The sequence below is a fragment of the Phoca vitulina genome, unplaced genomic scaffold (genome assembly GCF_004348235.1).
Source record: "Phoca vitulina isolate PV1807 unplaced genomic scaffold, GSC_HSeal_1.0 scaffold4, whole genome shotgun sequence".
Lineage (NCBI taxonomy): Eukaryota > Metazoa > Chordata > Mammalia > Carnivora > Phocidae > Phoca > Phoca vitulina.
The window spans coordinates 52,619,062-52,638,607 of NW_022589707.1; the positions used below are offsets into that span (position 1 = coordinate 52,619,062).

The window sequence follows — 19,546 nt, forward strand, 5'->3', positions numbered from 1 at the left end:
GGCCAACAGACACATGAAAAAGTGTTCAATATCGCTCGGCATCAGGGAAATCCAAATCAAAACCTCAATGAGATACCACCTCACACCAGTCAGAATGGCTAAAATTAACAAGTCAGGAAATGACAGATGTTGGCGGGGATGCGGAGAAAGGGGAACCCTCCTACACTGTTGGTGGGAATGCAAGCTGGTGCAGCCACTCTGGAAAACAGTATGGAGGTTCCTCAAAAAGTTGAAAATAGAGCTACCATATGATCCAGCAATTGCACTACTGGGTATTTACCCCAAAGATACAAAAGTAGGGATCCGAAAGGGTACGTGCACCCCGATGTTTATAGCAGCAATGTCCACAATAGCCAAACTGTGGAAAGAGCCAAGATGTCCATCAACAGATGAATGGATAAAGAAGATGTGGTATATATATACAATGGAATATTATGCAGCCATCAAAAGGAATGAGATCTTGCCATTTGCAACGACGTGGATGGAACTGGAGGGTATTATGCTGAGCGAAATAAGTCAAACAGAGAAAGACATGTATCATATGACCTCACTGATATGAGGAATTCTTAATCTCAGGAAACAAACTGAGGGTTGCTGGAGTGGGGGGTGGGGTGGGAGGGATGGGGTGACTGGGTGATGGACACTGGGGAGGGTATGTGCTCTGGTAAGCGCTGTGAATTGTGCAAGACTGTTGAATCTCAGATCTGTACCTCTGAAACAAATAATGCAATATATGTTAAGAAAGAAAAAAAGAAGAAGAAGAATGTAGCAGGAGGGGAAGAATGAAGGGGGGGAAATTGGAGGGGGAGAAGAACCATGAGAGATGATGGACTCTGAAAAACAAACTGAGGGTTCTAGAGGGGAGGGGGGTGGGAGGATGGGTTAGCCTGGTGATGGGTATTGAGGAGGGCACGTTCTGCATGGAGCCCTGGGTGTTATGCACAAACAATGAATCATGGAACACTATATCTAAAACTAATGATGTAATGTATGGGGATTAATATAACAATAAAAAAATTAAAAAAAAAAAAATAAAAAATAAAACAATAATGAGATACAATTCTGTACCTATTAAATTCCTGAAAACACCAAATGCTGGTAATGATGTAGAGCAACAGGAACTCTCATTTATTGCTGGTGGGAATGCAAAATGGTACAGCCACTCTGGAAGACAGTTTGGTGGTTTGTTACAAGACTGAACTTACTCTTATCATATGATCCAGAAGTCATGTTCCTTGGTATTACCCAAAGGAGCTGGAAACTTATGTCAACACAAAAACCTGGACATGGATGTTTATAACAGTTTAATAATTGCCAAAATTTGGAAGCAAACAAGAGGTCCTTCAGTAGGTGAGTAGAGAAATAAACTATGGTACTTCCAGACAATGGAATATTACTCAGTGCTAAAAAGAAATTAGCTATCAAGCCTTGAAAAGATGTGGAGGAAACTGAAATGTTTTCCTAAGTGAAAGAAACCAATTTGAAAGAGCTGCATACTGTATGATACCAACATATGACGTTCTGGAAAAGGTAAAACTGTAAGACAATAAAAAGATCACTGGTGGCGAGGGGTTGTAATGGGAGGGTCAGATGAAGAAGCAGAGCAAAGAGGATTTTAGGGCAGTTCTAATAATCTGTAAAATACAATGATGGTGGGTAAATCTCATTATATATTTGTTCAAACCCAAAGAATAAACGGCAAGAGTGAACCTTAACATAAACCATGGACTTTAGGTGATTGTGATGTGTCAATGTAGGTTCATCCGTTGTAATAAATGCACCACTCAGTTGGGGATGTTGATAAATGGGGAGGCTGTGCATGTTGAGGGAGGCAGGGGGGTAGTTGGGAAATCTCTGTACCTTCCCTTCAATTCTGCAGTGAACTTTAAGCTGCTCTAAAAAAATAAAGTCTAGATCTAGAGTATAATATGTATGTCAAAAAAATTAAAAAAAAATGATTAAGGAAATATAACCAAGGACATTTGAATGAAAATAAAAAGTTATGGGGCTCCTGGGTGGCTCAGTCGATTAAGTGTATGACGCTTGATTTTGGCTCAGGTCATCTCAGGGTTGTGAATCTAGCCCCAGATCAGGCTTCATGCTGGCCATGGAGCCTATGTAAGAGTCTCTCTCTTTTTCTCCCTCTGCCCCTCCCCCTCTTCCTGCACGCACACATGCTCTCTGTCTCTCTCTTTAAAAAAAAAAAAAAAAAATTAATGATAAATTGAGTGGTTTTGTTCCACAGAGCTTTTTACATTTTATAGAAAAACTATTTAGACTCTTCTCCAAGAAATCTGGACAACTAGAATAAGTTATTCTTCCTAGGGTCATGCTTCTATAAGCCCTCCAAGTCTGGCTTCCCAGCTCTGCATTTGCTGGCTTATTCTGGTGCCCATTGCATTAGCATTTATAAATCAGAACCAGCACTGTGCCTTCTCCACTTTATTGCTGCATATCTTGAAAATACTGTTATAATGTTACATATTTATCTCAATTCTAAAACTTGGGGAGGTGTATATGTGTTTGTGTATAGATCGTAATGCAAAACCTGCTTCTCCACTCACTTTTTAATGAATCCATTCTATCATATTAGCAAAATATGCCTTTTTACCCTCAAGGTTGCTTTATAATTAGATATAACGAAAACATCAATTTGGAAATTTGATTCTGTTTGCTATTGCTCCCTACTTGGCCTAAAATTATACCAACAATGATTTGAAAATATATAACAGAGGATAAAAGTACGAGAGTACCTCAAGTAGATATATGTTTTATTAGCAGCTTCTTCAAAACAAACTATTTGCTGTGTGACCCTTTATTTCACTTTTCTCTTTCATATAGGAAACTTTTTCCAAGGGGGTGAATATTTGGAAATGATTGAATATCATGGGATAATAGTTGATAATAATAATAGCTAATGTTTTAGCTATTATTAATTATACCTGATTTTTAGTATAAGCAATGTATATACATTATCTGATTTAAGTCTTTGTCAAAATCCTATCAATTAGAGAGATTCTAAAATATCTCCACTATAGAGATAAGCACATGAGCATTTTATTTAATAATTTAAGAGTAACAAGAATTGTATTGCTGCCAAAATGTTTAAATCTAAGGAAACAAATAAATTGGAAATTATATATACATATATAATAATGTATATACATATATATGGCAAGATATATATGATATATATAACATATATTCATAATATGCATACATATATATGGTGTGGAAGAGAGATTAACAAAGTTGAAATTTTCAAAATTAAAAATTTCAATTATCCTCTAACTTTGTTACAAAAGATAAAGAACTAATAGAAGGAAAAACTTTAAATTTACAAGATACTATGTTAAAAACAAAGTTTGTATTAAACTATTTGGGGCATAGATGTACACCTAAGAATCTCAGGTCAACATCTGGAATTGAAGTTATAAAGTTTGTGGACTTCTAATTTGTTCCATGTACCAGGCAAAATTCATGAGAAAATAAAATAGCCCGTTCTCCAAAGTATTTCAGTCTTTTGGTTGTCATTTAGACTGGGAAGGATGGTATATTTTAAGATTTAGAATTTCCATTCTAAAGTACTAGGATTTGTTTTAATGATTAATTACTTCTATAAAACCAAAATGATGTCAAGAATTAACAGTGCAAAAAGCATCAGGGATACAAAATAAATTAGGAGGATTCTACAGTTAAGATTGTTATTACCCAGTAATCTGGAAAACACAGAGCTTCTAAAGGCAATGGGGCAGACTTTCATAGCTCATTCTCTGCCCCACATATCACAATTACCCTGGATGCTCTTTCAACACATATTTAGAGTACCTGAGCCTGGTCTTCGCCATACCAAACCACAGTCTGGGGCTGGAGAAGTGAAACTGTGAATGGATATTTTTTTAAAACACTTTATTGAGGCATGGTTGACATACAAAGGGCTGTACATATTTAATGTATACAACTTGATGTGTTTGAGTATAAGTATGTACCCATGAAACCATCACCACAATCAGTGACATTATTATATCCATCACATGCCCTTTGTGTGGGTGTGCGCGCGTGCACACACATATGTGTGTGTGTGTGTGTGTGTGTGTGTGTGTGTGAGTGATAAGAACACTTAAAAGATCTATCCTCTCTTCTAAAGCTTCCCAGGTGACGTTTTTTTTTTTTTTGGCCCGTGAATTTGTAGAAACAATAATGAAAAGAGACAGTAAAAGTGTGGACCTCAACAAAGATGGTCACTAAAAACAAAAGTTGAGCTCATTAATCCCAAACATAAAAAATAACTCCTTATTCCAGAAAAGAATAAGAAATTTAGTGGGGGTGGGGCACAGTGTTATTATATTAAGATAAAACATCATAATTTTTCTTAGGAGAATGAGGAAGAAATGAAACAAGGAAAAAGGGGGCGAATGACCAAAAGGTGAATATTCTCTTCTGTGTTTACCAGAAGTTATTTTTAATAAGATAATTTCTGGTAAGAATTCTAATATCCCAGCAATAGTGTTTTGCTTTCACAGAATCTACTAAAAGAGGAAAACATGTAAAACTAGACTGGTTTTCTGCTCATATTTCAGGCTAACGCTGGATATCTTGAGGCAGCGGTATTTTATTATTATCAACATGTTGAGCAGCTGTGTGTGTGCCTGTGGTACAGGCCTCAGGTTTTCCTCTTTTCCGGGTTTGCTTTCATCTTTCTCTTGCTGACCACCAGCTTCCGTTCTGCTCTGAGAGCTGTCTTGTGATTACCCACAATCAACACTTCCATCACCACCACTGGACTGCCAGCTAATAGTAAACTGACCTAAAATGCATGTCCTGAGCCCCTGTATCACACTGTGTTTTGTAGATAAAACTTATAAGATGCATTTCAAAAACCATCAAACTTACAGAGGACCACAGCCCTCAAGTATCAGAAGAGACACTGTTTGGCCCTTAACGTGTACATGTGTATTTTATTTTATTTTTTATTTTTTTTATTTTTTTAAAGGATTTTATTTATTTATTTGACAGAGAGAGAGAAAGCGAGAGAGGGAACACAAGCAGGGGGAGTGGGAGAGGGAGAAGCAGGCTTCCCGCCGAGCAGAGAGCCCGATGTGGGGCTCGATCCCAGGACCCTGAGATCATGACCTGAGCCGAAGGCAGTCGCTTAACCGACTGAGCCACCCAGGCGCCCCTGTGTGTATTTTAATTTGTAGATTTGCCGCTGTTGTTTTCCACAAACACATACATAATCTTGTCTTATGAATTACATATGAATTTGCAGAAACTCTTAAAAATTGGGCTTATGTGAGTCATTTTACTCCATGCTATTTTATACAATGAACAAAGCAATGTTTTTACTTTTGATTAAATACAATTAGGTTATGATTTTTATCTGACCTGGGCATAGAATTAAACTCATTATGGAAAAAAATATTTATGGTGCATCATTAATTGTATCTCATCAAATTTATCCACACTTACAGCTGTCCAAAGTTCCTCACAATTTTGAATTTTTCTATCAAATGGCATGTTAACTGAATCTGAAATAATACACTTATTTTAAAAAAGTTTGTCTTTAACACCTCTGTATCGTATGGTGCAAAGTATGCTTATAAATGAGGATTAAAATACATTGGCAGAAGAATTTAAATCACCTTCCTTTCTTTTAGGTAAATTTGTCTCTGGAATAAGATCTTCTATTTTAAAACTGAAAAGAATGGACAATGGCCTCACAGAATTGCAGTCTGCAAATAGCTCCCATAGTACTATATGTTAACGACCTTTTTTCTACATAATAAAAATATTCAGGATTTATTGACTAACCAAGGCTGTTAGCTTTTAAGCTTTTATATTCTTTTCCTCTGTAGCTACCTTTTTAAAAATCATAAATCTTCAAAGCGGATGAAAATATTATCTGACACAGTATTATAACTTGTTCCTTCACCTCAGTTTTTATTTCCATGCACCCAATTGGTGTGCTTCAATTCCTGGTCTCCATCAGAGCTAGCTCCGAAATTTTCCAGACTAATGAACATAATGTTAAAGCAAACAGAGGAAGGTAACCTGGGGTCAAGAACTAGTGGAAACAAATCATTAATAAATAGCAATTTATGTAAGTACATTGTCCTGCTCTCCTAGGAACCTCAGTGTTCATCAGTCCTTCTTTGGGAACTTGAGGGGTTTTTTTGTTTTTTTTGTTTTTTTTTCATTTTTCTGAAAAGCTGCTCACTCCGTTTCCTTGAAACTACACGTGATAAGACTCCGAAGGGTGAAAACATGAATAATAGTATACGCTGATGTTTTTCAGCTGTCACATGGAACTCCCCTGGTTCAATTAAAACAAAAAGCCTATTTGCAACTGCTCTCCTTTGCTGCAGATGAACAAAGGAATACTCCTTCACTAATTCTGAAAGTAACTTGTCACAGTGGGGTTCTAAGGCCTAGTCAAATAATTGTCTTAGTGTACTGCCTGCTGTGTTCAATACTGAGTGAAAATGGAAGCCAGGCCCTAACTCCAGCTTATTTCACAATTCTTCTGTTATTTAAATGATTTTAGTCAGTTTGGGGAAAGCCAGACCTTTATAAATTAACAGCAGGGAAATACCAAAGGTGTCAGATTGCATATTTATCATCTTTTTCGTGTAATACTTAAATATGTATTAAGAAGTGACTGACATAAATTAGGCAGATTTCAGAAGCCACAGGCCGTGGCTTGTAGAGGACCCCCTTCTGCTTGACATTTCATCCTTGTCAAAGATCAAATTATTTTAATTTAGGCTGCAAATTATAAGGAATGAAGACTTCTTTGTGGGAATTCCCTGTGGTAATCTGACTTTTGTTGTTACTGCTGCTTGTCAGTGTGCAAAAGATATAATATGCATGCAAATAAGGTTAAAAAATATGTACTATCTAATTATCCAGCCAGTACATTCCACTTGAAGACAGTGGGAGGCCTGACACACAGTATGTGTTTGATTCATTGAGGCCTGCAGGGTATTTACACAAGATTACTTTTAATTATGAAATTAATATCTGTTTATCTAGAATATATAGCGGTAAGTGAGTATACACATGAGCAGAATTCTTTAGTAAAAAGAAATCATCTTAATTTAATACGAGAAAAGGAGGAAAAAAATCGCTTGTTTCTAGGGGGAAAAAAAGGCATCATCCAGACCTCGGTTTCACCCCTTTTGAAACAAATTGAATGAAAACTTGGCACCTTCCCTAGAATTTGTTTCTTGCCCTGCCAAGTAGACTCAAGATGTGTTGCTTTATTTCACAGTTTTTATATTTTAGTGAACAAGATGCAGTATTAGATTCAGTACGAAGAGGCAAATGTGGAAAAAGAGCGGTTTTTTTGTTTGTTTTTTTGTTTGTTTGTTTTTTCATTTTGGTGGAACATTATCTCTTCTAGGTTCAAAAATCATCATTGCCATGAGAAAGAGAAAGATGAAGTCAGTATCAGTGTTTTGTTTTGTTTCTGAAATAAGATGTAGCAAATAACAGTCCCACCGCAAATATACTTCAGTCTACGGAATGCATATCCCTAACAAAGTTCTCTGCAAAACAAAGAGTTATAAATTTGCATCTCTTCTCCTATCAGCTTACTTACAACTGACAGAGGGAGAACGATATCTGGGATGCATTTATAATAAGTACCACTTTAGAAACCTCAAAGCAAATGAATAAATAAGTAATAATTCCAAAAATACAGTATGGCCTTGCGCTCTTCACACATGTCCATCAGCGGAAATGGACAGAAAACTCAAAAGATTAAAAAGTGGCCACTCTGAATATCACAAAACATTGTCTGTTACCAAGTTTCATATTTTTCACAATCAAAAGGGTGTTTTGTCACCAGGCAAACAACAACAAAAAATCTGGCTGATGGATTATTTTCATTTCTCAATCTATTGTTACAGCTATAGAGTAAGGGTGGGTTGGACATTGCTTCTGCTGTTCTTGGCATTTCTCTCACAGCCTCACTGGTCCTCCATGTTCGCTTAGACAACAGTGCCTCTTATCGCCTGTAACACGGTGCTTGGAACTTAATCTAGTACAAGAAACCATCCTTGGCCACTCTGATGTGATTCGGGTCTCTTTGAACTGGTGTTTTATACTTTATTTTTTTTCCCCAAAGTGTATTAAGCCACTTCTTTCTCTGCCCAAACAAGTGATACCACGAATTATGAATTCTGTTTCCTTACTTTGCCCCCAATAGTGGCTTGCAGTATGTTCTAACTAGGAGGCAGTCATTAAAATTTCTGCCTGAACATTGACCAGACTTCTTAGACTCAACCTCTTTTGTAACACATGAGAAATTTGTAGCTGGTTATGCAGACACTAATGTGTGTCCTTCCCAATGGTTTTCTGTAAACAGAGATAGACTGATGATTTAATTTGATCATGTTTAAAGACATGTTTAAATGATAACTGATTAATGTTCGTGGCTGCTTTATCTTTTATATTGACATTTAGAGTAGTGATTTAAGTGTTCTTAAAAGGTCTATTTAAATATGACAGGATTTTGGACTTAAAAACTCCTATTGAAAGATAAGGAAATGCAAAAGAGGAAATCAAGGAAAAAAGATCAAATATCTTACTGTTTCTGTTTTTTTTTTTTTTTTCTTTCTTTTCACTGATCAGTGTGATGGAGTACAAATAGATTTAATAAACATCTCCCTGGAAGGAATTGCTATTTTGAATATACCAAGCATGCATGGTGGATCCAATCTTTGGGGAGAGTCTAAGAAAAGACGAAGCCATCGCCGAATAGAGAAAAAAGGGTCTGACAAAAGGACCACACTCACAGATGCGAAAGAATTGAAGTTTGCAAGTCAGGGTAAGTTTTCTTAAATTTAATTAAAATATATCATAATATATTCTAAAATCATATATAAACTGGCAATATTTTTCATGGTTTTTTTCCCATTATTCTCCTTCTTTGGATTTCATTCTGTTTATTCTCCTTCCCACAGAAAACAGAATACATGTGGGTATTTAGTGGATAATAATGTAGGATATATTGCACATTAAGTTCTGAAATGTGATCATCTTGGTCGGGATGTTTGAGTTGTTGTAACAAGGGCCTCGTTAAGGCTTTCCGATGTTGTGTTGCAAGATTTTTTAGTCTTGGCTGTGTTCACTCAGGCTGGGACATCAAAGCTATCTTACATTAAGCTGTTGTTCTAAGTACCACGTAGAATGACATGTTTAAATACCCCACAAAAAATTTTGGTTATCTGCAGCTATTTTTCCAGAAATTTTATAACAACAATGAGGAGACCTGGGAAACAGATCAAAAAAGACTAGCAAAATGGGAGAGAATAGCTGTGCATCAGAATTTTCAATTTCATTGTAATGTAGGTCACACTCAGACATGACAACTAATTCTTGTTGATAGATTTTATAGACAGAGATCTCAAATTGGTAGTATTCTAATAATTAGTCATGCCCCAATAGTTTTTGTGTATTTCAGAATCTACCTAATTAATACTATTGATGCCATTCAGATAGCCAGGAAAGCATCTTGGCCAGCTCAGTGTAGCAAAGGCAAAATATGGAGAGGTTGGCCCCTTTATGGGCCCAAGAAAAATAGTAAAATAAATATATTTAAAAAATAAATAACAAAAAAATTGTGAAGATGGTTGGTAGGCTTGATGGTGGTAGGACACAGCTTTATCTTTCAGTGTCTTCAGGTATCTGATTCAAGGTCTGGTAGCCAGCAGTTACTTCTGTTATATGGAATATAGTGACCATGAGCATGACAAAGATTGACAGAGAAAGTATTAGTTATTATTCTCTTGAAGAAGTGCTTATTACAACCTGTCAATGACAGAAGCTTTTGAAGTCCCTTAAATATATAGGTAATCCTAAAGAGGTAAATTCTGAAGAGTCATGTAATTTAGTACAAGCAAATTTATACCAACTTATTTAAAATGCTTCATAGTCAGAGTGAATATAACTATATGGAAACATGGAGAAAAATGGTTTTTTTGAAGGAGGAATATATAGAAGAAATGAGTAGGTTTATGCCATATGGATTTTAAAATATAGAGTATTAGATATAATTATTATTTCCTAGGGGTTATTGACATTAATATTGTATTTATATTTAAATGTAAGATTAATAGCTTTCTAAGAAGATTAATAAAACAGAGTAATATAGTCCATATAATTAAAAAAAAGTTTTATATATGTCTATAACAATTTTAAATTTTTTGATGTGGTCACTACATACCAATACTTGGCATGTCCTTTGCATGTTGATAATCCATATATAAATCTGATTTATTGTCAATGTTCAGCTGCCAACTATGTTTGCCTATTGAGCTATTGAAGTTTATAAGACTCATGATTATGCTCAACCAGGACAAGTGTCTATATAACCCCTATGGTGCTTACTGCAGGCTTGCTATTTGCTGGCCTCACTCATGCCCCTCTCTGTATCTTTCTTCGGTAATACACATTCGAAATAAAGCACAGACATATCAGCCAGAAGTATTGTCATAGACTGTCATTGCCTATAACTGTACAAAAAGACCTCTCTTCCCATTTTGTCTTCTTACTTAATGTTGTGGAACTATTCGGGCTAAGTCTCCATAAATTTGGTGAAGGAGAAAAGTGGGAACCTGTAGGGTTTGTGGCATGAATACATTTTTTCTCAGTACAAAGGTAGGGAAAAAGAGTAGAAAACAGAGTTTTTGTTTGAAGATCATTGTATGAGCAATAACAGAAATATGTTCATAACTGATTTCGTTCAACTTTTGTTGCCTCTGTTGAAACCGACAATACTAGTATTTTGAGTGTCGTTTTATTTCAAGATAAGGACAATTTCATCACTAAAAATGACCTTATCAGCTGAATATAAAAAATAGACTATATTAACCAGTATTTCCTTTTTATTAATTTTATGTAGATTTTTTTCATGTTGATATATTCGGCAACAAAATAGCCGGATGTATCTCAAAATGCTTCGAAGATTTGATTGCAAATTTATTCTCTTAACCGTAAATGTTATGCTTACTAGTCAAGAAGTGAAATTTACTACTTAAAATATCTGCATAGATCCCTTTCCTAAATGGTACATATTTCTATCACTTGATTTTGTCTTCAATATCTTGACACAAAAACAATAGAATTAAATGTGAGAGTCAATCAGTATTTTAAATCTAAATATATTTTCAAATTTACATAAAATGATTATAAGTATTGACTTTAGAATGAATTATGAAAAATACAATTCTAGTTCAACACGTTTCTTTAGCCCAGACTCACGTTAATATATTTTTCACTCTTAGAAAATATATAAACAAATAAAAAACTTAATATAATTTCCTTTTCAGGAAGTACTTTCTTGATATATTAACAAACAACTTTTCTGATATGCTGCTGCAAAAAATTTGAAGTTTAAACTAAATTTTTACTGTATTGAAATGGATGCTTATTTCCATCAACTTTAGAAAGCTTTTGGTGGGGGACAGAGAGTAGGGGAGACATACATAATTAGAGTTTTATAATAAAGATAAATTATTTTATTTAGTAGAAGCATTTAAATTAAGAAATAGGTTTACATTTTTTTCAATTTAAAAACATGTCATAGACCAAAGGTACAGGATCAGGTTTTAGAGCATTAAATCCTCAACTGTATTATGCTGTACATTATCTGGGACTCCTGCACAATTAATTTGTTTGCAGTCTTTGAGGATACTCACAGCATAAGATCAGAGTATCGTCAGTTAATAATTTCACTGGTTGGAAATGTTATGCTTGATTTAACTCAAATTGACCAAAATTATAAGTAATTCATTTAATTACATTATTGTTCTAACAGAATATTCTAGAACAGATGGATGCAGTTCTCAAACATATTCAGACTCATCTGATTCCGTAGATATTTTCTTTGTGGGTTTGTCTTTTGTGTTTTGTTTCACTTTTGCTTTTGGAAATACAAATAAGTGTGTTCTATATAATTGGCATGGTCTTTAAGCACAATTGTAAAGTAGGCCAAGTAGCTGTTCAGTACTCCTGGCCTTCATCCTCAATCTTGCCCATGACTTTCCGTTGCCGAGTTTATCTTTGCTTCCCCCTCTACTGAAGTAAATCTAGGCCTTGGAAAGATGTCTAATAAGTTCACTCACGTTAATGTATAAATGACTGATTGCAGATGAAAGTAGAGGTATTTGCATTTTAAAAGAAATAAAGGCCTTCAGCTAAACCATTATTTTTCAAACTTTGTTACATTGAGTTATAACTGCAGCTCTTCAGAGTTTCTGTAAAAACTTGGTTCAAACTAATTATTGCCATATTTTGGAAGTACAAAAAAAACCCTATAATAAAAACATACTAAGGTGTGCAGGTCTATAGAAACATTTTGTCATATTAGTAACTCTAACAGCATTAAATTCTGTACCAGACAAAAATAACTTCCTGTCTTCCTGCTCCTCATCTTCTTCCTTCTCCATAGATAGGTAAAAAGATAGATATGCATATCTACACGTACACATTTATATCCAAATGCACATATAAACAAACAAAGTAAGTAAAAACTGTGCCATTAGTTAGAAAGTCTGTAGCTCTGCAATGGTCAATATGTCTTTGCATGTTTAATGAGAATAATTGTACGAATGGGTACATTACCACCACAGTGTGTGTGAACCACATACAATTAAAAGGCCCATGAGCTCAGGTACTTCTGTTTGGCATAAGCAATAAAAAGTACATAACAATCAAGGGAAGTGAAAACAAAGTGATAATATTTTATTTATTTATTTATTTTTATTATGTTATGTTAATCACCGTTCATTACATCATTAGTTTTTGATGTAGTGTTCCATGATTCATTGTTTGCATATAACACCCAGTGCTCCATGCAGAACGTGCCCTCTTTAATACCCATCACCAGGCTAACCCATCCTCCCACCCCCCTCCCCTCTAGAACCCTCAGTTTGTTTTTCAGAGTCCATCATCTCTCATGGTTCATCTCCCCCTCCGATTCCCCCCCCGTCATTTTTCCCTTCCTACTATCTTCTTTTTTTTTTTTTTAACATATAATGTATTATATGTTTCAGAGGTACAGGTCTGTGATTCAATGGTCGTACACAATTCACCATAGCACATACCTTCCCCAGTGTCTGATGAAAATGGACATGACTTTTTAGAAAATTTCTTGCTCATAAAGAAATTGCATTAGTTAACTACCTCACGGAAATAATAGGTTTGTATTAGCTTATACATCAAGTCTACTTTTATCAGAGATCTGTGGTATAAACATACTCAAAACTGCAGCTAAAGAGCCTTTTTTATGGTTGAATAACATTCCATTGTATGTATGTATGTGTGTACGCATCTATATATGTATACATACATATTTTTTTTATCCATTGATCGATGGACACTTGAACTGCTTCCCTGTCTTGGCTGTTGTAACTAGTGCTGCTATAAACATAAGGATTCATGTATCCTAAAAAGATACCTTTGAAAAGTATCTTTTAACCAAACAGTGAGGACCTCTCAAGTAATATGAACAGTTTTGAGTTATTCTAAAGGTTTTAGCTTTGAAGATACAAGTCCAACTATTCCACTTTCCAGAAATGAAATGGTGCAAGACAGCCGCATCAGATGTAAAAAGTCCACAGCCTTTACAATCACATACTTGTCTGGATCAGGATATTCTCAGGACTGCACAACCAAAACAAAATGCAGAAATCAATGAAAATAGGATGCTTGGGACACTGCAGCTGTTGATCAGAAAAACTCCGTTTTTTTTCATGGATCAACTGTACTAAAAGTGTTCACAAACTCAACCTCGAACATTTATTTGTACAGATAAAACCTTAGGTTTCTCTTTCATTTATGGATTTTTAAAGTATTGCTTCATTTGAAAAATTAAAAAAAAAAGTTGACTACTTTAAAAAGTTTGAAACCACTGAGCAAAAGTAATTATATTCAAGCCAAAGAGTTTCAGACGTTTGCCAGAAGCTACTGGAGACACTGTGGGGGAGCAGCTAGATTTCCTGCTTGAAACCTCATTAACTAGGTGACTGTCCACCACACATATGGATACAACTAGCCAGGTACCAGTCATATAAAAGTTTATTTTAAAAACTAATTAACACGTGATATTATTCATGAAATTTTCAGTGATTTCACTCCCTTTTACCAATGCTAAGTCTTTTATTTGGGGAGAATTTCCCCGAAGTACAGCATGCACTCCCCTGATGGAAAATTGAAATGGTTTAAACAGTACACAGATGGATATTTTAAAGGTTAGTAGTTTTTATATGTATGATCATAATTGTTGTCTCTTTATGGTAGAGGATGCTGGGTTGTTGTTTTTTTTTTAAATTTCTAATTTTAACTTCAATTTTATTTTTGAAATAAATAGAAGCAAAAATAGGGTAAAAACCCAAATGAATAATAATACAGGAGGTATTTGAGTAAGGCCAAGATTGTAAAGATGTGACAAGAAGGAATAAAGTTTAGAAAGTCACACTACGCTAACATGACAGCTCTCAGTCACCACTTCCTCTTGTTCACACAGCCCTAATTTTGAACACTTTTTGTGAACATGCTTTTTCTTCTTCATCATCGTGCCTACAATTTACTGTGTATCAGTTCCCCAAGAACAAGCTTTTCCGTGGACTTTACACTGCCCACGCTCCTCCCCCTCCCTATTTGACGTTCATGCCCTGTGCTAGGGAAGACTAAAACCCTGATTCTTCTTAGAAGCCAGAGGAGAGAGACTATGCCTCTGACCGACTGTCAAGGAATCTCTCTACATCAAATGGCTTTATTATTATTTTGTTTTTTGAAAACTCTGAGATAGTAGGAAGAAGAAAAAGTCAGTCTAAACCAGATTGGTCAAAGAGAATAAACGAGTTGATATCTATGAAAACTTGGCAAAACTTGAATTTCTTTTGCCTGTGGAGATAAATAAGGTTAATGGCTCTTTTGTCTCTGTCTTTAAAACGGGAATGGTGGATTCTGAAAGAGTTGAGATTCATCTTCGTGCTCTGTGCATTGTGTTACCTGGATAAGTACACAAATAGCATTTAAATAGTAAGACCCTGACTTTCTATGCCTTGTAGAAGTTATAATTCTCTGAAAGTTGATGGTAAGGACATTTGTCATCAATTATTATCAATTTTTCTAGACATTTCTATGGGTTATTTGGGGTAATTTAGAAGGCAGTGTTTTATGTTGTCTAAATATAAACTGCAATATTCATTTTAGAACTGTAGATGATGTATTTGGCATTCAGACACTGGCAAGCAGAACAATTTCCAAGCATTTAAATTCAGTGATTAAATCAATTAAATTTAGAAACAAGAAAAGGATTTCGTGCTGCATTATTATACCTGGTTCTTAAAATTGTTGAAAAAAGATTATGGCATTTGATATGTTACATTTCAAAAAAATACCTGCATATACTAATACCATGATAATTTTATTGGTTGAAAATAGATAGATCCAAACATTTGCTCTCTAGTAAACTTTATGGAGATGTCTCTCATGAGTTCCTAATTGTATGTTTTCAAACTACCTCCTTTGAAAATTTCCGGCAGTGGCTAATGCAAATAATATCACATACTTAATAAAACTATCTAAATATCTAAGTTTCTGTTTGCAATTGTATATTGAATCATACACCTGGATATCTTAATGTGTGATAGCTCCCTATTTTTACAAAAGGCATGCTTTTAAAGTATAAGACAGTAATAAAGAATTAAGGGATATAAAATGTATTTCTTGTATGTAAAAATAGATATGTATTTTTGAAATATAAGACTGTGTACTCTTATCTTTGGCTTAGCTGTCCTATAAAAGCATATATATTATGAATAAGCATTTATGAAATTCCTGTTTGTCATGGCACTATAAGACTGCAGAGAAACTGCTAGCCTCCTAAAAATTTGGAAATCAGAAACCATAAATATGAGTCAATGATTATTTATGAACAATTGAAACATCAGATGGCAGTCTTTAGAACTAGCATCATTGTCCTTTTTCTCCATGTCCAACAGTCAGATTTTCAAAATCTGACATGCGGTATTCTAGAAACAAAGTCTGGCATGTAGTATAATTCTGGGAACAAAATCTGACATGTCGTATAATTCTAGAACTTCTTATAGTAAAATTGGTAAGTCCACAAAATCATTTCGATATAAACAGACAAGTAATCATTTAAACAGGAAAGTGGTGTTTTCTAATACATAAGTGAGATTGTTGCTATTAAGGGTTTATTCTGGAAAACAGATTGAAATAGGAAAATAGAGAAAATCCAAATAATAGGTAGGTAGGAAAAGGCAGAACAATGAATCTGGGAAAACTTGAAACAAATTGGATTTTTGTAGCAGTTGCACTTTGAAAAATATATGAGCTGGCAATCAATCTAGTAAATGCAAGAGGAGAGGGATTTGTTTATTTGAGGTTTTAAATCAAAGCTCAGCTGTTACCTTCTCTGACTTCTGAGGCTGGATACCTTCTTTACTTTCAAATGCTAATGCTATTCTGATACCCTTCTACATTTCTAGCTATTGATTTTAATTGCAACTTCAGAGAAAGATGGAAAATATAAATGCTCTAATGGGTCATTTTCCCTACGATGTTGATGTCTAATACCAGTGATAAAAGGACCATCTTACTTGTTTCTGTGACATAGTATCCAACCCTGAGTCTGTTGAAAATAATAGCAGGTCATCTACCCAGGCTAAGGATGCATTATAATTCTAAGTAAATTTAACTTACGCAGTGGTGGAAATATAAAATATATTTCCAAGTTAAATAAATATTGACTGATTATATAAGCCTCAACTAATTAAATAATACTTGTAGAGTTTGCTTTCAAATAGCAGTAACATGAAGTTCCCATATATGAGGCCATTCTTAGAAGTTTCCTAAATATAAAGTTCTACAGTAATCTTGCCAGTTGACAATGATAATTTAAAGCTCATGTAATAGATGTGCCCCAGGGAACGTAAAATAATTTTTCCTATAATGAGGATATATGGCAATAGTTAGGGAGACTTTTTAAAGAATAATAAACATGAAAGAACTATCAGAAAGATATAAAACCAACTACAAAAATTGTTAAACATGAGTCATGGTTCCTTTTTTTTTCCATTGGTATTAAAAATCATGTTTTCTTTTCCATCAAGAGAAAATAATAACCAAGAAAAACTAATCTCATTGAGAATGAAATTTCAATTGCACCATCTTGTGGAATGACACCTTATTTAAAGATTTCAAGTCATACCAGTGGAGATATTAGACTTGTATTTTGCCTTTATTTATAAGTATTTTTTCTAGTTACCTTAATGGATGTGAGGAAACCACAACAATCTATCATCTGGTTCTTGCACTCGTTCCTTTAACTACCAAAGGGTGGCATAGGTGGTCCATTAGGGAGCAAAGAGACCTTTTTCTTGAAAAGAATCAAATTCCACCACCTACTTAATTATATTTGAGCTGTATGAATTTGAGTTAACCAAAGCAACTAACCACTGGAGTTCCATTGCCATGAATTTAGTTTTCATCAATAAAGTCTTTTATTATATAGAGCTAGTTAACATATCAGTAGTAGCTTATTAGACAGTATCCAGCCAACTGTTTATTTTAAAGATTTTATTTATTTATTTGACAGAAAGAGACACAGCGAGAAAGGGAACACAAGCAGGGGGAGTGGGAGAGGGAGAAGCAGGCTTTCCGCCGAGCAGGGAGCCCGATGCGGGGCTCGACCCCAGGACCCTGGGATCATGACCTGAGCCGAAGGCAGACGCTTAACAACTGAGCCACCCAGGCACCCCAACCAGCCAACTATTTTTGTAGAAATTGATAGAGATTCATATAGATCATCATTCCCTCCATTCTGGATAATTATCCTCCTGGCTTAATAAAAATAGTTCTATTGTTCTTCTTTTGGTAAACTGTGGATTTATAAACTTAGGGGTTTTTTGGTGTCTATTTTAGGCAGCGTCTCTTGGCTGCTGTACAGTAAACCTATTAATCAGAGTAAAGTAAAAACTGAGGCCTAAATGTTATAAGGTGACAGTAATTTGAAATAAGACTAATAATCTCCATGGATAAACATGACTAATTTAAATGAGCCCTGGGGAATTTTTTTAGAAAGTTCAAATGCCTGATGAATGCTTCACTGTTATTCTAATTATCTCGTAATATGGCATAAAATAACAATCTCATTTCATCCTTTTATTTACAAAGCTGCTCCCATTATCATTATATTTTACCTGTTCAAGCTCTGAAAGATTGCTCCTCATTGAGAGATTCATTAAAAGAGAATAATTATATTATATTTCACAGATTGGCTGAAAGAAAATGTATCTTTGAACAATTCCATTTCCCTGAACAGTTGTTCATTTCAAGGTGGAAGACAGGTCTATTAAGTACCTTCTACCCTTTTTAAACATGTCAAAGCTAACCATTAATACTGAAATTAGTAATTTGGTTCTGATTTAATGAAAGAATCAGCTGCTATTTGTAGAACTCAATTTCTGTGGCTGAGAAAAACACAGTGTTTTCAAAATATTGAATAACAAAATATATTTAAGAATCTTTTTATGCACAATGATTTAAATTCATGTCTTTTCTGATGGTTAAAGCCCTTAGCATACTGACTTTTTTCCCTGCTGATGATGCTTGAGAACATGTACTTTTCCATCCGAAAAACGACATAAGACATTTTCTGAGTATGTGACATTCAGATTTTCAGAGTATCTTGTTAGATGAATAGTAAGAGATAGAAAATCAACCAATATAATGAAAATTTAGTTTTTAAACTTACTGCAAGAAAGGTTCATGGGATTTGTGATTAAATGTCTTCTCAAAATTAAAAAGAGAGTCATGTGCACAAAAATGTGACTTCAGTAAAAATTAGGTCTGACACAAGTCACTTCATATTTAAACATTTCGGTGTTGTGCAAAAAGCTATCCACGGTCACATGCAAGTAAATACCTTAACTCTTATCTTAACGCTCTCTAGTAAATAATTAAGCAGTAATGAAATAATATATTAATCATTGATGGTTTTGCCAAGCTTTGTGTACTTGATTATAAGCACTTTCTTCCCTAAGAGTCCTTACATTATAGTCTTTTCTTAACATTGCCCTGCCAGCTCACTAAAATAGAAGTACCACGAGAGCTAGCGCGCAGAGTGGGAAGCAAGGAAAGGAGTCAACCCATCTTTTACCCAGGATAAAAGTATAAAAAATGTTATTTGATTTTTAAAAGACAGTAACTGTATCAAATTTAAATACCAATTTTAACCGTGTGTAGGATTTGAAGAGCTCTCAGAGAGATGAAAGGCATTAACTGTACTGTTTTAGAAGTGTGTAGCTAAAATATACTGACATATTAGCAGTGCTGTTTTGAGTCAGAGGTTGAGTCTGAGGTTTTGTACACTTTTGTAGTTAGGTGTTATTTCTAAATTCTTCATTAATGTGTTTTCTGGCTTTTTATTAATTAAACTTGTTTCTTCTAAAGGCATTCTATAAGGTCTTTATCTTAACTTGTCTTGTTAAAATAGATCAGTTTAGATCTC

General features: G+C 34.5%; 1 protein-coding gene across 12 annotated transcripts in view; it reads left to right on the top strand.

Annotated features, from left to right (window-relative positions):
- Positions 1-19,546, top strand: part of DGKB (diacylglycerol kinase beta) — a 794,581-nt gene that overhangs the window by 593,332 nt on the left and 181,703 nt on the right. For all 12 annotated transcript variants that reach the window (XM_032402009.1, XM_032402007.1, XM_032402005.1 and 9 more), the window contains one exon: positions 8,635-8,830. In XM_032402009.1, the coding sequence (XP_032257900.1) occupies positions 8,635-8,830 (196 nt within the window). The remainder of the gene's footprint in view (positions 1-8,634; positions 8,831-19,546) is intronic.